Source organism: Egretta garzetta, unplaced genomic scaffold, assembly GCF_000687185.1.
Source record: "Egretta garzetta isolate BGI_Z169 unplaced genomic scaffold, ASM68718v1 scaffold285, whole genome shotgun sequence".
NCBI lineage: Eukaryota > Metazoa > Chordata > Aves > Pelecaniformes > Ardeidae > Egretta > Egretta garzetta.
The window spans coordinates 414,242-432,254 of NW_009259715.1; the positions used below are offsets into that span (position 1 = coordinate 414,242).

Genomic DNA, 18,013 nt, shown 5'->3' on the forward strand with positions numbered 1-18,013 from the left:
TTGTCATATAAGGTCATATTTTCAGTGAAGTGCCTATACTTTTCATAAGCTCAAAACCCAAAATTAGATATTTAACCTGTTCTCAACATAATTTGTAGACTTTAATACAGCCTCTGTTTTTGAAGAGGTACCCTGTTGGTTATTTATAAAATTCAACTAAAAAGTTCAAAGATTTTCTGACAGTAATGTCATTGATATTGTTTCTACTTCGTCATTTCTTTGCTTAAATAAGTTTTTACCATTATATTTCAAAGGTAACTTCTTGATCACATCACATTAGGCTTCTGTAAATATTTTTTATTTTATTTTCAAAAATAATAATTAAATCTGCCTTCTCCACATGATTTCCCATTTTATCATCTCACTTCATTTTTATGAAATATTTAGGCTACTTCAAATTGTGTTCGTACAGGATCATCTTGGTCTAAATGTTCTGCAGTGTACAGCTTGTTCTGTGTTAAGTATCTTTCATATTGCAGAATGCTTAGTATTTCAAAAAGCTTAAAGGTAACAATGACCATCTCATAGCAGTTTGGAATACTTGGAATTTCAGTAGGTCATTTCTTTCTGGGTAATGTTGGATTATCAAGGTAGAAATGATAATTGGGAATGTATCAATTTTAATTTAATGTTCATGGTAAAGCTTTTTCCTTAGTAATACTTTTTTGTCATAGAGAGGGATCTTTCCATCCTATATTAACTTCTAGCATACTGATTAAAACACTCATCAAGAAACAGAACAGAGTTTTGTCCCAAGAGCATGAGTGTATTTAAACAAATTAGAACAGTTCCAGTAGAAGACACTGAGAGGTGTGCTTCCTGGACTTCCCATTGCCACAACAGCACTGCCATTACAGGGCAAAAGAAAAATACTAAAGAAGGGATTTGAACCTGGATCTTGGCGATATTGCAGCTCATAACCTAGTTGCTGGGTTATTCCTTACTGCATTCCGCCCCTCCCTTCCTCTTATTTACCCCCTTTCAGTTTCAATGCTTTGCTTCGTACCCATTTGTATATCTGAGGGCTTGACTCTGCCAGTAGTTTTTACTAGCCAAAATAATGACTATTGTTAGTAATACAAACAAAAAGGGCTAAGCACACCGTAAGTTTGCAAGCACTGATTCTTGACCTCACTTTGTGATTGAAGATAGTTGGAAACATGATTTCAGCTTAGTTGGCAGAAGATAACATTTTATTACTAATCTATCATAATATACTAATATATAATATGTACTAATATACTGTCAATATAATGCACTTGCCAGTTCTCAACTTCTATCCTTTTAAGCCATTTCGAAAATTCCATGAAAATAAGTATTATAAGAGAACAATAAGGGGAACGTACAAAAAAAAAAAAAAAAACCAACAACCCCCCAAATTAGGAAAATGTATAATGCAAGATTCTAACTCCATACCCAAATGAATATGTATTACAGCACAGAATATAATTATCATACAGTTACAGTCCAATTATACACAGAATTTAAATATAATTTGTTACAGAAACTTAATTTTCAAATGGCACAAGTTACCACTTAGTCAATAGGTAACTTCTTGTCACAAAGTGCTGCTGATCTAAGAGAACATTTGCCGTCTGAATGGTACATAGTAAAGTCTGCCTGATTGCACATTTAGGAATTTAGTGATATTTTATAGAGGGTTGTTGTGTCCACACTGCAGTTCTGATAGAAGATGAGGTTTTAAGGGTACAACACAACAAAATTTGTAAAAATTTGTTTGGATGAGCATATTTAGAGTATTTCTGAGATTGTTGCTGTATTTTTTTAATGTCCATTCATTTTATTTGGTTCTAACTGTTAGGAATTGTTACATTTCAGGATAGGCAATTGCATGTAGCAGGGGCGTTACTTTCCTAATGCATTTTTTTCCTTGGATTGCACTTCTTGAACATTGTGTTTCAGATTATATGAGAATATATAATATGTTGTCACTGTCAAATTACAAATTCCTTACATTTAGAGATTGGGTCATGCCTTACTGCTTGGAACACAGAATTTTAACTATAAACTCTTCCTCTACTGCTGGGTTTCACAGGATTTTGCAGGTGATACCATGAGGTTCCTAATACCCAAACTCATCTTTTTCTCAGGTTTGGTGAACTGATGATGCAGAATATATAATATGACATTATTTTGACCAAGAATGTTCAATATATTGGGGGATCTTTGTTACAAGTTTCAGTTTCTAAAAGTATAATCAGAATTTAACTTACATTTTTACATTGAAATTTGGGTCCCTAGAGATAGGTATTCTGTTATGTAAAAACGTGTTATCACTGCAATATGAATAAATAGGTAAAAGATTGTGGTAAATACTGTATATTGTATATGTTATATTCCATATGCGTTACCATTATGTATACTGTATATGTATGTCTAATTGCACAAATGAGTCTCATTTCCACTGGGAGCTGGTGGGTATGTCTGTTACAAATTGGACTTCTGCACTAAATAATCTTTGACATACATTAAATTATTTTAATGTTGATTATTATTTAGGTAGTCACAGATATAAGTAAAATCCATGTGAGACTGGGTATACATAGATGATAGGTAAAGTATGAAAACACACTATAAGAGAACTATCGCTTTCAGCTTAGTAATACTGTTATTACAGTTAGCTGTTTTCAAATAGAATATTGGTTTTATGGAATGGCTTCTGTCTCCCAGCTATTGCAAACCAGTGTCTTAAAGTAGCCAGTAACATTCATGAAAAATATATTTAGAGTAAGAATATTAAGTCAAGTGATGGCTGGGAATGAAAACTTTTTCTGTAAGAATAGAATGTCACAGTGTTAATGTGTTTCATACACTGTGAATTACTGTCGTGTGATGAACAGCTTTCACCTTTCAATACAGAGTATTTTCTCTGCCTAGCCATCCCTCTTCTGTTTATAATCACGCTAACCTATTTGACAGCTGGCATGAGTAAGGATTGTAAAGACAGGTAGGAATGGGGAAAAAACAATTCACTCTTCGTAGGCTTTTATGACTGCAGTCTTGATTCTCCTTGGGTGCTTTGTTCCAGAACAGTGGTACAACCTTAAGCAGTAGCACCCTTAGTGATAGCTTAACTGATGATTTAGTTAGTATAAGTGGACATTCTCTGTAGAAGCTTCAGTTACTGTGGGAAGGAAAGTAGATTGTATGTTTAAGAAGAAAAGTAGAGACAAGGTTTGTAATATAAACACATATAGGTATATAAGGATATCACATCACTTTATCTTTTTTATCTTCCTTTAGATATTGTGTGTGTGGATACAATTACCTTATAACCTCTCTCTCTTATATATGCTCTCCAGTCCCCTAGAACTGAAAGCGTAGATAGAGAAAAATGTAGAAAGCAAGGAGGGAGGAATGTCATGAGAACATGCTCGCTATATTGTGGTTGTTTGTTTTGTTTTTTTTTAAATACAGAACTGATAAAGAAAGAATGCTGATAGATTATAAAGCTATCCTTATCAGAATAAATTTAGGATAATAGTCATATATAGCAAAACCACAAATGAACTGTGTGAGAACATCAAATGAATGCTTACCTAACCTCATGTAAGGTTTAGACCTTTTCCATTTAACAGAGGGGGGAAAAAAGTCCTTTTTGAATTTTTATATCTTTACCCTGACAGATTAAAATGCTTTTCATGCTTTGAATGCAGCTATGCTAGCCTGTGAACTGAAAATCAGTGTTAATGATGAAATGTAAAAACTTCTGGAAAAAAGCACTTCATCAGCTCTGAATGATCATCTGAAACTTTAATATCACCTGGTCTTTTACAGCATTCATTTTTAAATATGAAAATCATGTCTTCCCCAAAGGGTATGGTACCAGGTTCTGACATGTTAGAAAATTTCACTCTTTCTTTAGCCAAGGGTAGGTATTACCTATCCTGGAACAAGTATTTAGTAGATCTGATGCATGACACCTGTTTCATGAGAACCAAGACTGTATCTTCTTTTGTCCTATACTGAACTTGCTTCTGGTAAAGAGCAGTTATGTTTTAATTTAAACTGCTCAGCAGTTCTGCAGTCAAGTTTTCTCCCTTGTTATGAATATCTGTATTTCAAAATATTTTTGCCATATGTTCTGGCATGAGCTTTCACTTCTCTTATTTCTTATTTCTCAATAAATCTCATTTTCTTTTCAGTATCTCATTTTCTTATTTCCTACCTTTATTTCAAACCTACCTGTGTCCATTTTTATTATTTTTCCTGGTGCACATTCTAGTTTAGTATCCTCTGTGGGTTTCATTACCATGCTGTTAATCCCTTCTTCCACTGACTTAATGAAGATGTTAAACAAAATCAGGCTTAATACCAATCCCTACGGCACCTCACTTCAGTGCATTGCCATTTTCATTACTCTCTCCTTACAGACTATCAGCTAGTTAACAGCATTTATAATTGGGAGAGTTGAAAATAATTTCCAAATATGCTGTATCAGATATTTGAAGATCCCTTATCCTTCCTTATCTGTGCAGATATAATTAGTTAAAAACCACAGTCAAATCTGGTGGACATAATATGCATTTTCTAAACATGCGGTATCCATTGCTCAGTAGTCCATGTCCACATTGAGTCATTTGCGTCGCTTTACACTCTTAGATACTAATCTTTTCCACCTTGTTTTTCTGGACCCTGAATATGCCTTTACTTTTCTTGGTAAATACTGGTTTGATTAAGTCTCTCATTCTCCATCCCAACCCCAATTGTTGTGGAATAGACTAATCTTAGGGTTTTTTTCCATTTGTCTTGTTTAGCATCTTTATTCAAAGTGATATGAATAAGAAATGAGTAAATGATAATCAGTTTGGAGGTTTTGCGCCATGTTTTAGATAAGGTATGTTCATAAAGCTGAGTGTTCTGCAATTTTTCACAGTTGGCAGATTTTGCTAATGTGGTTGTGTGAGAACTTGTGATTTTTTTCAAAAGCTTGAGAGGAAATGGTAGGCTTTGTAAAAGGTGACAGATTAATAATCATGAAGACTAGAATTCCACTGTCCCAACGAAGAAATGCGTCAAAGATTAATACTCTTGTTAGCTTGTTCATTTTTGAGTAGGGAGGCTGCTCTTTTTCTATTTAGGAAAAAACATCCTTTAGGAGTTTGTCCTCTATGGCAATTAAGTCTTTCAACTGTCTACTGTAATTTTCCGTGAAGGAACAGTATGTACCATGTGCACCGGTACAGGACATTGGCCAAAATATGCATAGTAAGTAAAGGATGTTTTACCTCCATTTCCTTCAGTTCCTTTCCATGTATAGAGTCCTAGAGAAGACTTCAACCTAGCTGTCATGCCCACATGGGTGTATTAGACGGCAAGCCTTTTTCACCCACTTTATTGGAACGTTTCCTAGATGTTTACAACTACAATTACTGACTTTAAAAGCTGGGTTTATTTTTGTTTTGTGTCTTCTACTCCCTTGGAATGTGAATGACAGCTTTTAGGGTGGTTTTTCTGTGAAAATTTCGGTTTCTGAATCTTTGTCTTCTGTAAATCAGAAGTGTGTGGTTTTTATTTCCATCAGTCGTAGAGCAGAATAAAATCAATTTGGCATCGATTAAGATTTAAATGTAACCAACACATTGCCAAAAATATGTATGAAATATTACAATTTTCTGTGATAAGATAGAACAGTTTTTAGAAAATGGTTTTCAGGCTGAAACTTTCATCTTACCTTCTCTTAAGCTTTCTGACCTGCTTGTCCCTCTCAAGTCTGTGCATAGAGCATTTTGTTAAACTTCAAGGTACTGCAGACCTTCAGGAATGTATTATATGAGATTGCCTGCTGTAAATCCAGCACAATCTAAAGGCTCAGTTTGAATTATTTGATTTTTAGAGGATTGCAGAGGTGTTTGCAGTTGGGCACCATAGAGTATGAATAGGAAGTATTCGGATGTAGTTTTTTGAAGTTGATTTAGTATTCATAACAATTAATATTGTGGCTTCTTCAGATGCGCTGTCGAGCTAGTAGCCTTTATAAAGAGCTGCCAGTTTTGTGCTGCTCAGTGCATGCGTACTGCATGATGTGATACTTCTCTTTGGTATAATTTCCAGTTAGGAAATGCACAAAAGTCTTAGGTGTGTTCATAGCATTATGACACTGTGCTCACTGTCAAATATGACTTTGTGGGACAGTGTATCTTAATTTTGCTAAACTGCTGATTAAAAGAATTATACAGCCTATTTTAGCATCCATGAAATGGCAGTATTTTATGTTAGTTCGTGATAAAAAATGTCTTGTGAATTTTCAACCCACAAATATAGAAGTTCAAAGAGAAAAAATTAAATCACACTTTGATAACATAAATTTGAATAGTGAAGAACAATGCAAAAAGATGAGTGTTTTGTAGTCTTGTAGCTTAGGTGATCAAATACATTTTGAAACGTGAAGCTCCATCCCACACTGAGGATTAGAAAACTGGAGTCATAGCATTTGAAAACGGAGTTATAAATCTCTGAAAATTGGGCAAATGTTACAGCTATTTCAATACAATAGCAATAATATCCTATTGGTTAGTTATACTTTTTTGATCTAACTAGGAAAAAAATTATTTAAAGGGAAGTTCTGGAGTTTTGAGTATGATATGCAAGCATTTTACTAAGTTATATGTGGATTCTTGTAAGTGTAAATTTTTTCTAATGAAAGATAATAATAATTTTTTTTATATTTTTCATTTAGGAATATATCCTTCATCTGTTAGCTACTGACAACTGGACATATTTTCTCATAAGAATGCCTGTACCAAACTAAACTATGTGAGCAACTCATTTATGGAATTTTTAGATTACAATTTTTTAACAGTTCAGGAAAATCATGTGAATTATATTGAAGGTTGTGGTGTATCAAAACCACGTTAGTCAGTTACGATTTGTGTTCATAATGGGAGCTCAAAGCTTTTCAGTTACTGTTGTCTAAACGGTACCTTTAAAACTTTATTCACACTGGGTAGTTGAATAAAAGATTTCACATTGCAAAAAGCAATTTTACCATCATTAGCTAAAATAAGAGGGCCCTAGGAAGAAAGGATTACCATATATTAAATAAAAAGTTCACCACCTTACAGCTTTAATCCCGTTAGAAAAGATGATTTCTATCTAACTTAATCAGCCAGAGGTCTTTATTGCCTGGAGTATTAATTGATTTAGTTCTTCATTAAGGTCAGAGGTACACAGGGCTGACCAGAGGCAGCCTATTAGCGCATTGTCAGTTATGCTTATTTACATTGACTGAACATAATGGTGGGTTATTTCACTGGTAGGTCAGGGGGTCACTGAATCTTTTGTGTCCCCTGACCTGGTAAAGGGCAGCAGTCACTCAGACACCAAACGGCATTAATAACAAAGATTTCGCTGATTGCATATTGACTCCATCCTTTCCAAGAAACACCCCTTCGTTCATATGGTGCAGCTGTTAACATTGGCCTGAATACCTGTGGGTGAATGGTTGAAATGCCTCCATTAGCAATTTTTGTATTATGCCAGTTAATCACAAGCAAGTTTTAATAATACCAGCAGGAAAAGTTTCATAAAGTTTCCATAGTTGCTGTTGGCCTTTAATTTAAAAAAACTTAGTGGATATCTATAGGTATGCTATTACTTCTGTTTCTTACTAAGTAGCGATAATTATAGCTTTCTCTTGCCAGTTAGCAGCTTAAGTTAGTCCTTTTGTCCAATTAAGCCTGTTTTTCTCATTGCTTCTTTTCCTGAATTATATTTTGTGGGAGATATGTTGTGTCCTTTCAGTAACTTATAATGCTGTTAAATACTTGTTCATGGGATGGAACAGTTCAAAGTAGCACCAAGCATTCTTCTGCCTTTTCCTTTCCATGGTACCATAGATGCTTTCCTTCTGCTTTCCTAAAAAGTGAATGCAGCTTAAAAAAAAAAAAAAAGTAAAATAAAATAATAATTTGCTACTATACTGTCTTGCATCTGTATTAGCTGTGATCTAGCTCTGTGTGATAGTTAAGTCCTGCAGCAGAGCTACACTATGAAAAGTAGTAATTCTCAAATAAAAGCTTAGCATTCCTATCTGTTAAGAGTATGGGTTGCATACTCTGAGGTCCCGATTGTCCACTGAATTCCCCTGATTATTTACGGTTGAGCTGACGGAGCTAAACAGCTGCTGAACTATTACGTTAGCTTGTTAAGACTCACCTTTCATTTGACTTGCTGTGATACAAATGCAGATAAAAAGGGAAGAACTGTGGAATCGCATGAGGCCCCACTTACAAACTGCTTACTGCTGTGGAGCTATATTGGAAATAAATTGGTACAAGTGAGCGTCTCAGCAGTACAAGTTTTTTTTTTTATTTTTGGATTGTCAAATCTTTAATGCAATTTTAGCACTGGAAATATGTATATGGGCTGCAGTGAAAATTAAATCATCAGTGTAAGCTGAGATGTCTCGTGTATAAATACACATCCATTATATTGTAGTTTTGTTTCTATGCTGAGTTTACTGGATATGTGAGTCCTCTAGACTTGATACACTGTGAATCTATAGCCTGAAAGATCTTCTGTTATCCTTGTAGATGCTCCAAAAAGATAAACTGTTGCAAGGTTCTAGCAGGGTTTTGCAGAACACTTTCACAACACAAGGACTGACACCATACATTGTGACATCTCCCGTTGTAAGATTTCAGTACTGTGAACAAGATATTATGATGTCTTCCCTGTTTTAAATGCTTTTTACTCTGCTAACAATTTTCTGTATAATGCTTCAAACATTCTAGAGATAACCTCTTGCAATCTGCTAAAACAGTGTTTGTACTGGTTTGCTGCTTTGCCCCTGCTGATTGTTTATTTATGCTTGCTTTTCATGACCAAGTCACTGGGAAAGAGAAGAGGAACATCCCTCCCCCTTCCCTTATCCTAAATTATGTCCCCCTGAAATACAGTTGCTGCAAACCTGTGGCCGTGTTTTGACCCTTTTCTCCTTCCTTCCCCCTTGCATCCACCCTTCCATAACATGGTGGCATGTTAGGAACACTTTTTTCTATTAATTACATCTTAAGATACAAACAAGTATGTTAGGAACAGAGGGATTTTTTTAAATTGTTTTTTAAAGAACTCTGCAAAATTCCCACTGAATCTGAGCCAAAAGTGGTGCCAACTTTGCTCAAATCCTTCAGAGATTTTTTCTGACCTTGCTTGTGACCAGTGGGGCTAATTGTATCAGAACTATCCAGGATACTTTACGAAAGTGCTATCTTGGTCCATATTTCAAAACACTGACAGATATTTTATCGTTAATTAGTATTCATATTATGTCTCAAACAATCTGTTCAAGAATAGGGGAAGTGAACTGGTTGAACAGCTCTTCTGTCTACCTAATGATTAACATGGGTGATGCATGGAAAACCAGCAGCCCAACAGGAAAAAAGGGAAGAAATATTGCCAGTGTGATTTTTTTTTTTTTTTCTGTAGATATATAAACTACCTGTGTTGGAGTTTTCGCCTAATGCATGGATTTCACTTTGCAGAGATGAAAATGAATGACTTGCTTTAAAAACAAACCCGTGCCCCTCGGAATTATATCTTCCTGAATTTATTTCTCATCTTGTCAGTATGCCACTTGGTAGCTGGCTGGACTCCCTTGTTCAATGGCACATATTTTAATATAGCACTGTAAAAAAAAAAAAAAAAAAAAAAAAGACCATTTGTTCCTATAAACCAAAATATTACTTGCATATTTTTTTTTCCAAATTCAGGATTATATATAGCATTATCAAAACAATATTTCAGATATTTTAAACAATTTAAATAGTTGATGGGTGTCAGTTGATATGTTTCCTCTCTGCTTCCTCCCCCTCTTCAGCTGCTAATCATAGAACTTGTATGCCAAATTGTATAAGATACTCTTCCAATAGTTACATGTGTGAGTCTTTTGTGAGACACAGACAGTTATGAGGACAGATTTGGAGTTGCATATGGGTCTGTCACATGGTTTGATTGCCATGTCTTCTAGGACACAGATTTCTTTTTTAATTATTCTTAATTCTGAGGAATTTTTACAGTTTATACAGTAAGTTCTGCAAAATTCTTCCTAAAGACTCCTTGCACAGTCCGTTTTCCCCCTTTTTACTCCTAGCAAAATGCTTCTTGTGCTGACTTCAAAGCTGCTTACGCCCACCTTACTTCCCACTTCTATACTTAGTTTTCTTTTGATATTGAATAAAATTTACTGCTTCACTGATCAGGAAACGTACAGACTTTCTAGAGAAGTGCAGCATAAGAGGTTGAGAAGTTTTGATATTTACATTAAGATTTTATAATAAATCTTTGAGATGTCTGAATAGTAAGAATAAATGTTTCCTTTGCTGGCTGCTGTTAAAAAAAGTAGGTCTTCAGAGTGTTGCCAGGAAGGCTTTGGAAAATCAGCCCAAAGTAACTGCATTGCAGCTCAGCTTAAAACATCTATTGATGGTATATCCAGCCACCCATTTAACTCCATTTTCAAAAGGTGAACCCATCTCTTTGGTCAAGTGTCATTCTTCTGCATTTTATTTTCAGTCTGCAATTTCCTTTTAGCTTCTGGTGGACTATCATTACATTTTTCATGCACAGACTTTTAGCTGTTCTGCAGTATTATTGTTATTGTGGTTTTAAATTAGTTTATTAAAGACATTACAAATATATACTTTCCTATATATACTTACATAAAACAAAGCTTAATTTATGACTTAGAAGTTAAAAAAAATAGCACTGAACCAAAGATAGTGTGCATCATCAGTCAAAAAAAGAAAGTAAGAATGTACTTAACTAGCACATACCTAACTGATCCAGCAGCTGTTAACAGTCAGTAACATCAGTTGTTATGTTTTGAGCTGACACATACATCCATGTATTAACTGTTAGGTTAAAGTTTATTGCAGTGCTGTGTTTCTATATTGTAGTTAAATCCCTATCAGAAATTATCTTTAGGATGGCATGTTTGCTCCACCTGTGACAAATGATGGCAAAGAACAGTACTGTCAAAAGGAACTACCTGGAAAAGAGAAAAGCGCTCCCCTTGCCTTCTGTACACTCCCAGAATCTTATTTACTTATTTTTATTTTCTTCTAGGTTGGAGATGTTCTGTACTGTGCTGGACAGATTGCTCTAGTACCTTGCACCATGCAGCTTGTTAGCGGTGGCATATGGACAGAGGCTGTATTTTCCCTCCGTCATGTTGAGCGAGTTCTTCAAGCTATGAGCCAGAAGACTGCACTCTACCACGTCATCACAGCCAGCTGCTATGTAACTGACGGCAAGCACATTCCTATTGCTCGCTCTATATGGCAGAAGAAACTAAGGGAATGTAAAAAGGTAGCTGTGGTACCCATTTTCTTTTTTCTTTTGTCTCCCCGCCCCAAGTCTTGTAGTAATATCAGAATTTTCTCAGTACATTTCCGAGGGGTTCAAGTAAAGCTGGTATAATAAGGTTTGATTGAGTTGTTATGTTCTGGCTCATAAGTGGCTGTGCACAACTGAGAAAGAAAATTGCTTAATAGAAAGTTATATTCATCACTAACTTTGTCTTAATTCCCCAAAGCAATATGTTAAAGAACCCTTTAAGAGCAGTCAATTCCTCTAACACAAATGTGAACAATACCTTATTTGAATTACCTCTGCCCATTTATTTTTACATAATAGGAACTGGGCATTTTACTTCAACTTTTTGTGAGTGTTCTGCTGAGATTTTTTTCCCCACTCTTTCTTACAAGCAATATTGTCATGACAACTGAGTTTAGCAGTTTACTGCTCATTATTGCTTATTATGCAGCTGGACTTCTAAGACCAGATCAGGGTGTGCCTGTCTATTGGTTGACCCTAGATTATCTCTAATAGCATAATAATTTGCACAGTGATTTATAATGATACCATAATAATTTTTATTATGTATGTACCATTTTTCTTAAATAGCCACAGCACACCTTGCAAGCATTAAAAAGGTAATGGCCACAAATCTTGTAAATAAAACATAACTTCTCCACAAATGAGTAAAAAACAGTAGTAACTACATGATTCCTATATAATTTAATATAACTTAGTTGTTATGGTTTCTGAGGGAAATACATGGCTTGGAAGCATAGCATATGTTAATATTGCTGTAGAAGAAAGAAAAATGCACCTGAAACTTCCCTTCAGTTTGCCTTCACTTTCAGTCTGTGCACTAGGCACTTGTCTTTCTGAGTAAAGATGTAGGCTTTCCTTCGAAACTTACACATTCAACCTTGATTTATTAATAAAGGACCCTCTTAAATAGTGTTTACTACTCCTCCAAGACCAAGGGTACTGAATCTGAATTCAGATTTTTTAATTCAATTCAGTTTTCTGCTGTGTGACTGGTTAGTAACATGTACCATGACCATGGCGCCTACATGCTTTCTTATTTGTAATATATGTGATTTGAGGGCAGATTGGTGGTGTTTGCCAGTTCTTTGAAACTTTTCCTTTTTCCAGATGGAATCTTTTAGGTCATCCGTAGCTATTATACATACCGGCCACTCTTTATCAAGTCTTTTATGTCTTCCACTTACTGAGATGACTAGGCAGTACTTCTTTAGCTACATGAAAAATAATGTTTGATTTTGGGCTATTACTACTACCTGGCCCTTGTCACTTCCTGATTGTCCAAGCCATAGCTTAAAAAATGGATTGCAACCTGCACATACTTCTATGACGAGTTAACTGCCTAACAGTTTTCAGGAATGTTTAAGAAAAAACATCGTAGAGAAGCATCAAGCAATCCTAGAGGATGTTCATCAATCTTATGCTGCACCTATCAGATCACATACATTAATGATAGTACCAGAAAGAGTAAAGAAATATTAGCAGATGAGGTAATGTGTGCCACAACACAATCTAAAAATGTTTTGGAAAAAATTAAAATATCAGTGGGAATGAGATGTTATTAGCAGAGAGACGTTCCAATTTCCCTATCAACTGTGTCAATAGGAGGTTCAGACAGAGGAATTGAATTTTTCCCCAGGCTATGCATACTTTTTTGATTAGTAAGGGTTTGTGTACACAGCAAAGCAAAGAAAAAGATGTATCAAACAGTTCTGTTACAAGGAACCAGAGGGAGAAATTGTCCTGCCCTGAAAATACAATTGTCCTGTTAATGGAAATAGAGATTTTTGTATTGGAGAAGAAGCACTAGCTGGAATGGAATTAGGAGAATTGTTCCTTTACTCTCAGAACAAGCACAACAGTAAACTTTGACATTCGGAAGAACTTTTTAAAATTACTGATAAATTATACAACGGTTGTACTTTTATCTCACTTATTCTATAGGATCGGTGAAAACAGGCAATTTAGTTTTACACCTCTTAATATCTGCTTTGAGGCAGTCTGTGGAGTGCTGTAAGATACTGTCTTTCTGCGTGGAAGCCAGAACACAGTAGCGTTACTCTGAAGGCATCTGTATTTAAGAGTCTAAGTAGCATATCCCTTCCTTGTGTGGTTTTGCTTATTTTTTGGTATCCCAATAGTATCACAGACAGTTCTGTCAGATACCGTGACATGAAATAATGGTCTGTTTTCTGCAAGTAAACTAAGTCAGCCAAACCGAAAGTATTTTATTGTTCTCCAACTGTATTTCAAGCAGTGGCCAAAGGCCTGAATCAATAGCAACCTACAGCTTACTTAATAAGAACAAATGGTGTCTTGGTTGAAATTGTTCTTCTTCTGTCATCCATGGAAAAAGGAGTTTGTTTGTGAAAACAAAATGCAGGTCAGAGCTCATTTCTTATAAACTAGACATTATAAACCATAGACCTAGTTAAGTTTTAAAGACAGATTTTAGATTCTACACTCCTGTGTGTTGAATATTCTGTATTTAATAGCAAAATGATGGTATATTAAGATTGAGGTATTTGTATTTAACACAGTGACTAAATCATATGCATTAGAACTGCCAAAGGTTTTTTTTAGAGCACCAAAAATTATTAGCGTTCTGTCATATAGTGATGTCTGATAAATACCCACTACATAAATAATACTGTTCAGCATCTTCAGTTGAATCATTCTACATATTTGATGTCAGTAGTCTGTAAAGCACAAAAGGGATTGTGTAAATTGTTTAGGACACAAATAAACTGGACAGAACATAAAATAAAGAGAACTGAGAGAATTGTTCTCTGGATAGGTTTATGTAACACAGAATGTTTACTTCTAAGAGCAGGATGTGGGCACAGCATTGATCAAAGCTTTGTTTGAGATAGGGTCAAACAGGGCCAGACCCACTTGCCTGGGCTTTAGAGGACGTCTTGTCCTATTATTGACAGTGACAATTGTCTTTTAGGAGCTTCTTGAATTATGAAGAGGAAAATAATTTTAGTATGTTTCAGAATAACCAAATTATTTCACTGGTAACCAGAGGAGTGGCTCTAGTAAGCATCAATGATGGGACGGGACGGTAAAAGAGGGAGAAAATAGTAAGCAGGCTGGACCCCCAAGCAACTCCTAACTTGTTTCAGTCATTCAGTCTCTGGTTTCTTCCTTTTCCAGCATCATTCCTTGCTTCCTACACAGCTCCTTTCCACCACTGTCATCCTGATTTCCCCGGTTCCAGATGGCAGCTCATTATCTGTGCTCTCAGCACCATTCCCTGCACCCCTTGCCCTTCCAGTATAACCTGGAGCATTGCCTCCCTGAACTCCAGTTACCCACTGCCATCAAGGGTTGTGTCCCCAGAGCTGGAATCCAGCCCCTGTCCCTCTCTCTTTGTCCTTCCTGTGTCAGCCTGAGTAGCAGTGTCATTGGAAAAGCCACTCAGGGTGACAGAGGAGACAGAAATCTGGTGGAGAGATGGAAGGTTGTAGTAGGAGTCCACCTTGGAGAAAGAGAAAATAGCAGGAAAGGAAAGATAAGAAAGAAAGCAGCCCCAGTGAGGTCTAACTCAAAAAAACCCCTCATCTTAATCACTGGGCTAATGAAAAGATCTTTGGATCAACATTTTGAATGTATACAAGAGAGATTTCCTTTGTTAAAACTAAGAGGGTATTGTAGGAACCGAGATGTAGAGTAAGGGAGCCGAGGTAAGCATTTAAGTTCTGTTAATGGATACAGCTGCATTGTTGTTGTTAACTAGTGGTTGTTGGAGATAGAGTTAAGGGAAGTAGTGGTTAAAATCAAAAGAAAAAACGGGCTGCAGTTGTAGAAATTAAAATCTAGTTGAGGGAAGCAGTAGTTAAAATCAAAAGAAAAAACAGAAGCTGCAAAAATAGCATAAAGAGAATTATGCAAACAAATAATCAAAGCCAAAACCTAGGAAAAATAATTGAAATTAACAAATACAAGTGCCAGCCATCAGCAGCTTTCCCCCACCCTATTTTTAAGTTACACTCCTTCCACAGTTTCTTTGTGATTCCCAGGCACACTTTGGGACATTTTGACACTCTTGAGGAGATACATTTAGGGAGCTTTTCTAACATACCTAGTCAGAAATAGTAACAATTGCGTGGTAGAACAGTTTCTGCCTAATCCAGTAGTTAACATTTAGAGGTTTGTTGGTTTTTTTTAAGTAGCCAAAAAAAAGAAAAAAAGCTTATAGCATTGCTAAAACTTTCTGGAAGAAGAACTGACAGTTTTCCAATTAAGTCTCATCTTGTATTTTTCTTTACTTCACATCTTTTAATGACAGTGTCATGTAATATGATGATTTTATAAGTGGTTTTGCTAACTCATTCAGCAGAGTAATCAATAGAAAAAAATAAGCCAGATGGGTTGTAGTCCATTTGTATTGGGTGGGACAGATGGCATTATTGATAGATGGAAATATTCCAAATAATTATTGTATAATGATATAACAGTGACTGTGCCTGCAAAATTTTATTAATTTACTTTGTGTGTGGACTTTATTCAGTAGGGGTTGAGATGTACTGCTTAGACAGTACTCCCACTATATTTAGTTGGGAGCTGAGTCCACCCCCTACCTTCTTTTCCCCCTCTCCATGGGCTTTCCATGCAGAACCATCCCCATACTACTTTGTTAGAGAATTTCAAGTGGTGGATTTTACTTCTGTCTGTACAACAGACTCCACTAGACTAACTGAAATGGGCATGATCACAATTACTTTTTTTCCTACCTCTGAATGCCTGCTTTTTGCTTTCTTTTGTTATTCTCACCAATACAAAGAAGAAACATGCTGTACTGTCTGAAGATTTCAGGCATTCCAGCTCGTTTAACTGCTGTGTCTTATTCTTTTTACATCTTGCTAATTCCCAGCAAGATTTGGTATGGCTAGGCCAGGAAAATACATCAATTTTGATAAATTGTATAACAGATATTGGTTTGTGCTGTTGCTATTCCAATGTATATTCCATGGCAAAGTACTGTTAATTCAATTTTTTTTCTGTGAGTTAAGAGCACATCAACTTACAGAAAAACTTGGAGGCCATTTCCTGCTTTTGAAATACAGTTCTTGATAAACATGACTGAATGATAAAAACAAGTTTCAGTTCTTATTTTTATTTGATGCCATATACAAAACTCAGAGGCAGATTTTCCAGAACTATCTGTAATGTTATCTCTTATTTCTTTGTTATAGTAAGAAAAATGTATAGGGAATTACTTTAGTACATTTAGTACTCAATGTTTTGATACCAACACGAAGCTTAGGACTGCCTGTATTTGTAAGTGAAGCCAAAATATTGGTGAAGGGAAATTTTGAAACAGTGAAAACAATATATTTTGTTAAGATTAGAAAACAGGTTTGCATAGAAAGATAATATTTAATGTAATTGCAAGATTTATTAATAGCTCTAAGACCATTAGTTTATATCTTTTGCTTCAGCAATTCACTTTATACATACTATTTTTTTCTTCACATGATGATATTACAGATCAGTTCCACTCTGAGTTATTTTATTAGGCCGTTGCCACTGTATTTTCCATCCTCAGTAATGAAAAATCTACCTGGTGAAATACTTCCTGTGACATGAAAAAATACGTGTCTTTTGGCTTTTATAACACAGTTTGCATTTGGGTGTTAGTTGTCTAGTCTTCTACCTCCAATAAACCCCTGTACTACAAACTTTAAAAGCTCTCCAGCCCACCTTCTTCTGACAGAAGCTTTTTTTTATTCATCATAAGCATTCAGGATGAGTGGCTGTGATCCCGTGATTGTTTCAAACCCAGCAGAGAGTGCTACAGTTGACTTCCATTCTGTCAGGAATGTCAGTCAGGTTGTTGACGATGTGTGTCGTAATAGCATGTAATGCAGAAGTGACGGAAAAAAGATTTGCAGTGTTTTATCTGATATATATTGTGAATGGGTTCCTTGCTTATTTCAGCGCTCGAGTAACTTGATGCCAACTTTAAGTATCTAAACTTAAACCTTTTGGTCCAGATACCCAAACTGTTTAGATGTCAAAAGATGTAAATGAGCCTAAACTAGGATTTTTTAAAAATATCCAAGAGCCGTCATCTAGGGGCACTGGGCCCATTCTACAGAACCCCCACATCATACCTCCTTCGACACTTCTGTAAATACCATTGGTACTACCCTGTGTCTTTCCACTTTGCCTACTGAATAATGCAGAGGTCCCAAGTTAAATCCCAAACAAGAAGCTGTCTAGCTACATGCAGTGGTTTTCTGGAGTAATTATTATGTTTTCACGGCAGTCATTTAGAATGGCATCATGCATCTGTAACCCAGCAGTGTGTTGCATTGTTCAGACACGCCTGTAGTATTTGAAGTATACAGACTTTCATGAATTTAAATAAAATTTGTGCATTCTCTGACACTTTATCCTAAGTAGAACAGAAGTAGCTTGTGCTCAAATAGTGGAAGTCAAAGGTTTTTCTTGCTGCAAAGGATTGGACAGAAGTTTAAGATCCTCTTCACCTATGGAGAAAATATGCCATAAAACTTAAAAGGAATGTAAAAAACCCCCAGATTTCTGCGAGGGGATATGTACTTTGTCACCATCCTGAACAGATGTTTGTAATTCAGTAATATTCAGGTACACATTTTTTGCATATTTTATTATATGTATTGGT

General features: G+C 35.6%; 1 protein-coding gene across 1 annotated transcript in view; it reads left to right on the forward strand.

The window, feature by feature from the left end:
- The window catches only part of DPH6 (diphthamine biosynthesis 6), a 215,163-nt gene that overhangs the window by 133,509 nt on the left and 63,641 nt on the right, over positions 1-18,013 (forward strand). The window contains exon 12 of the mRNA XM_009639058.2: positions 11,089-11,331. Coding sequence (XP_009637353.1) covers positions 11,089-11,331 — 243 coding nt within the window. The remainder of the gene's footprint in view (positions 1-11,088; positions 11,332-18,013) is intronic.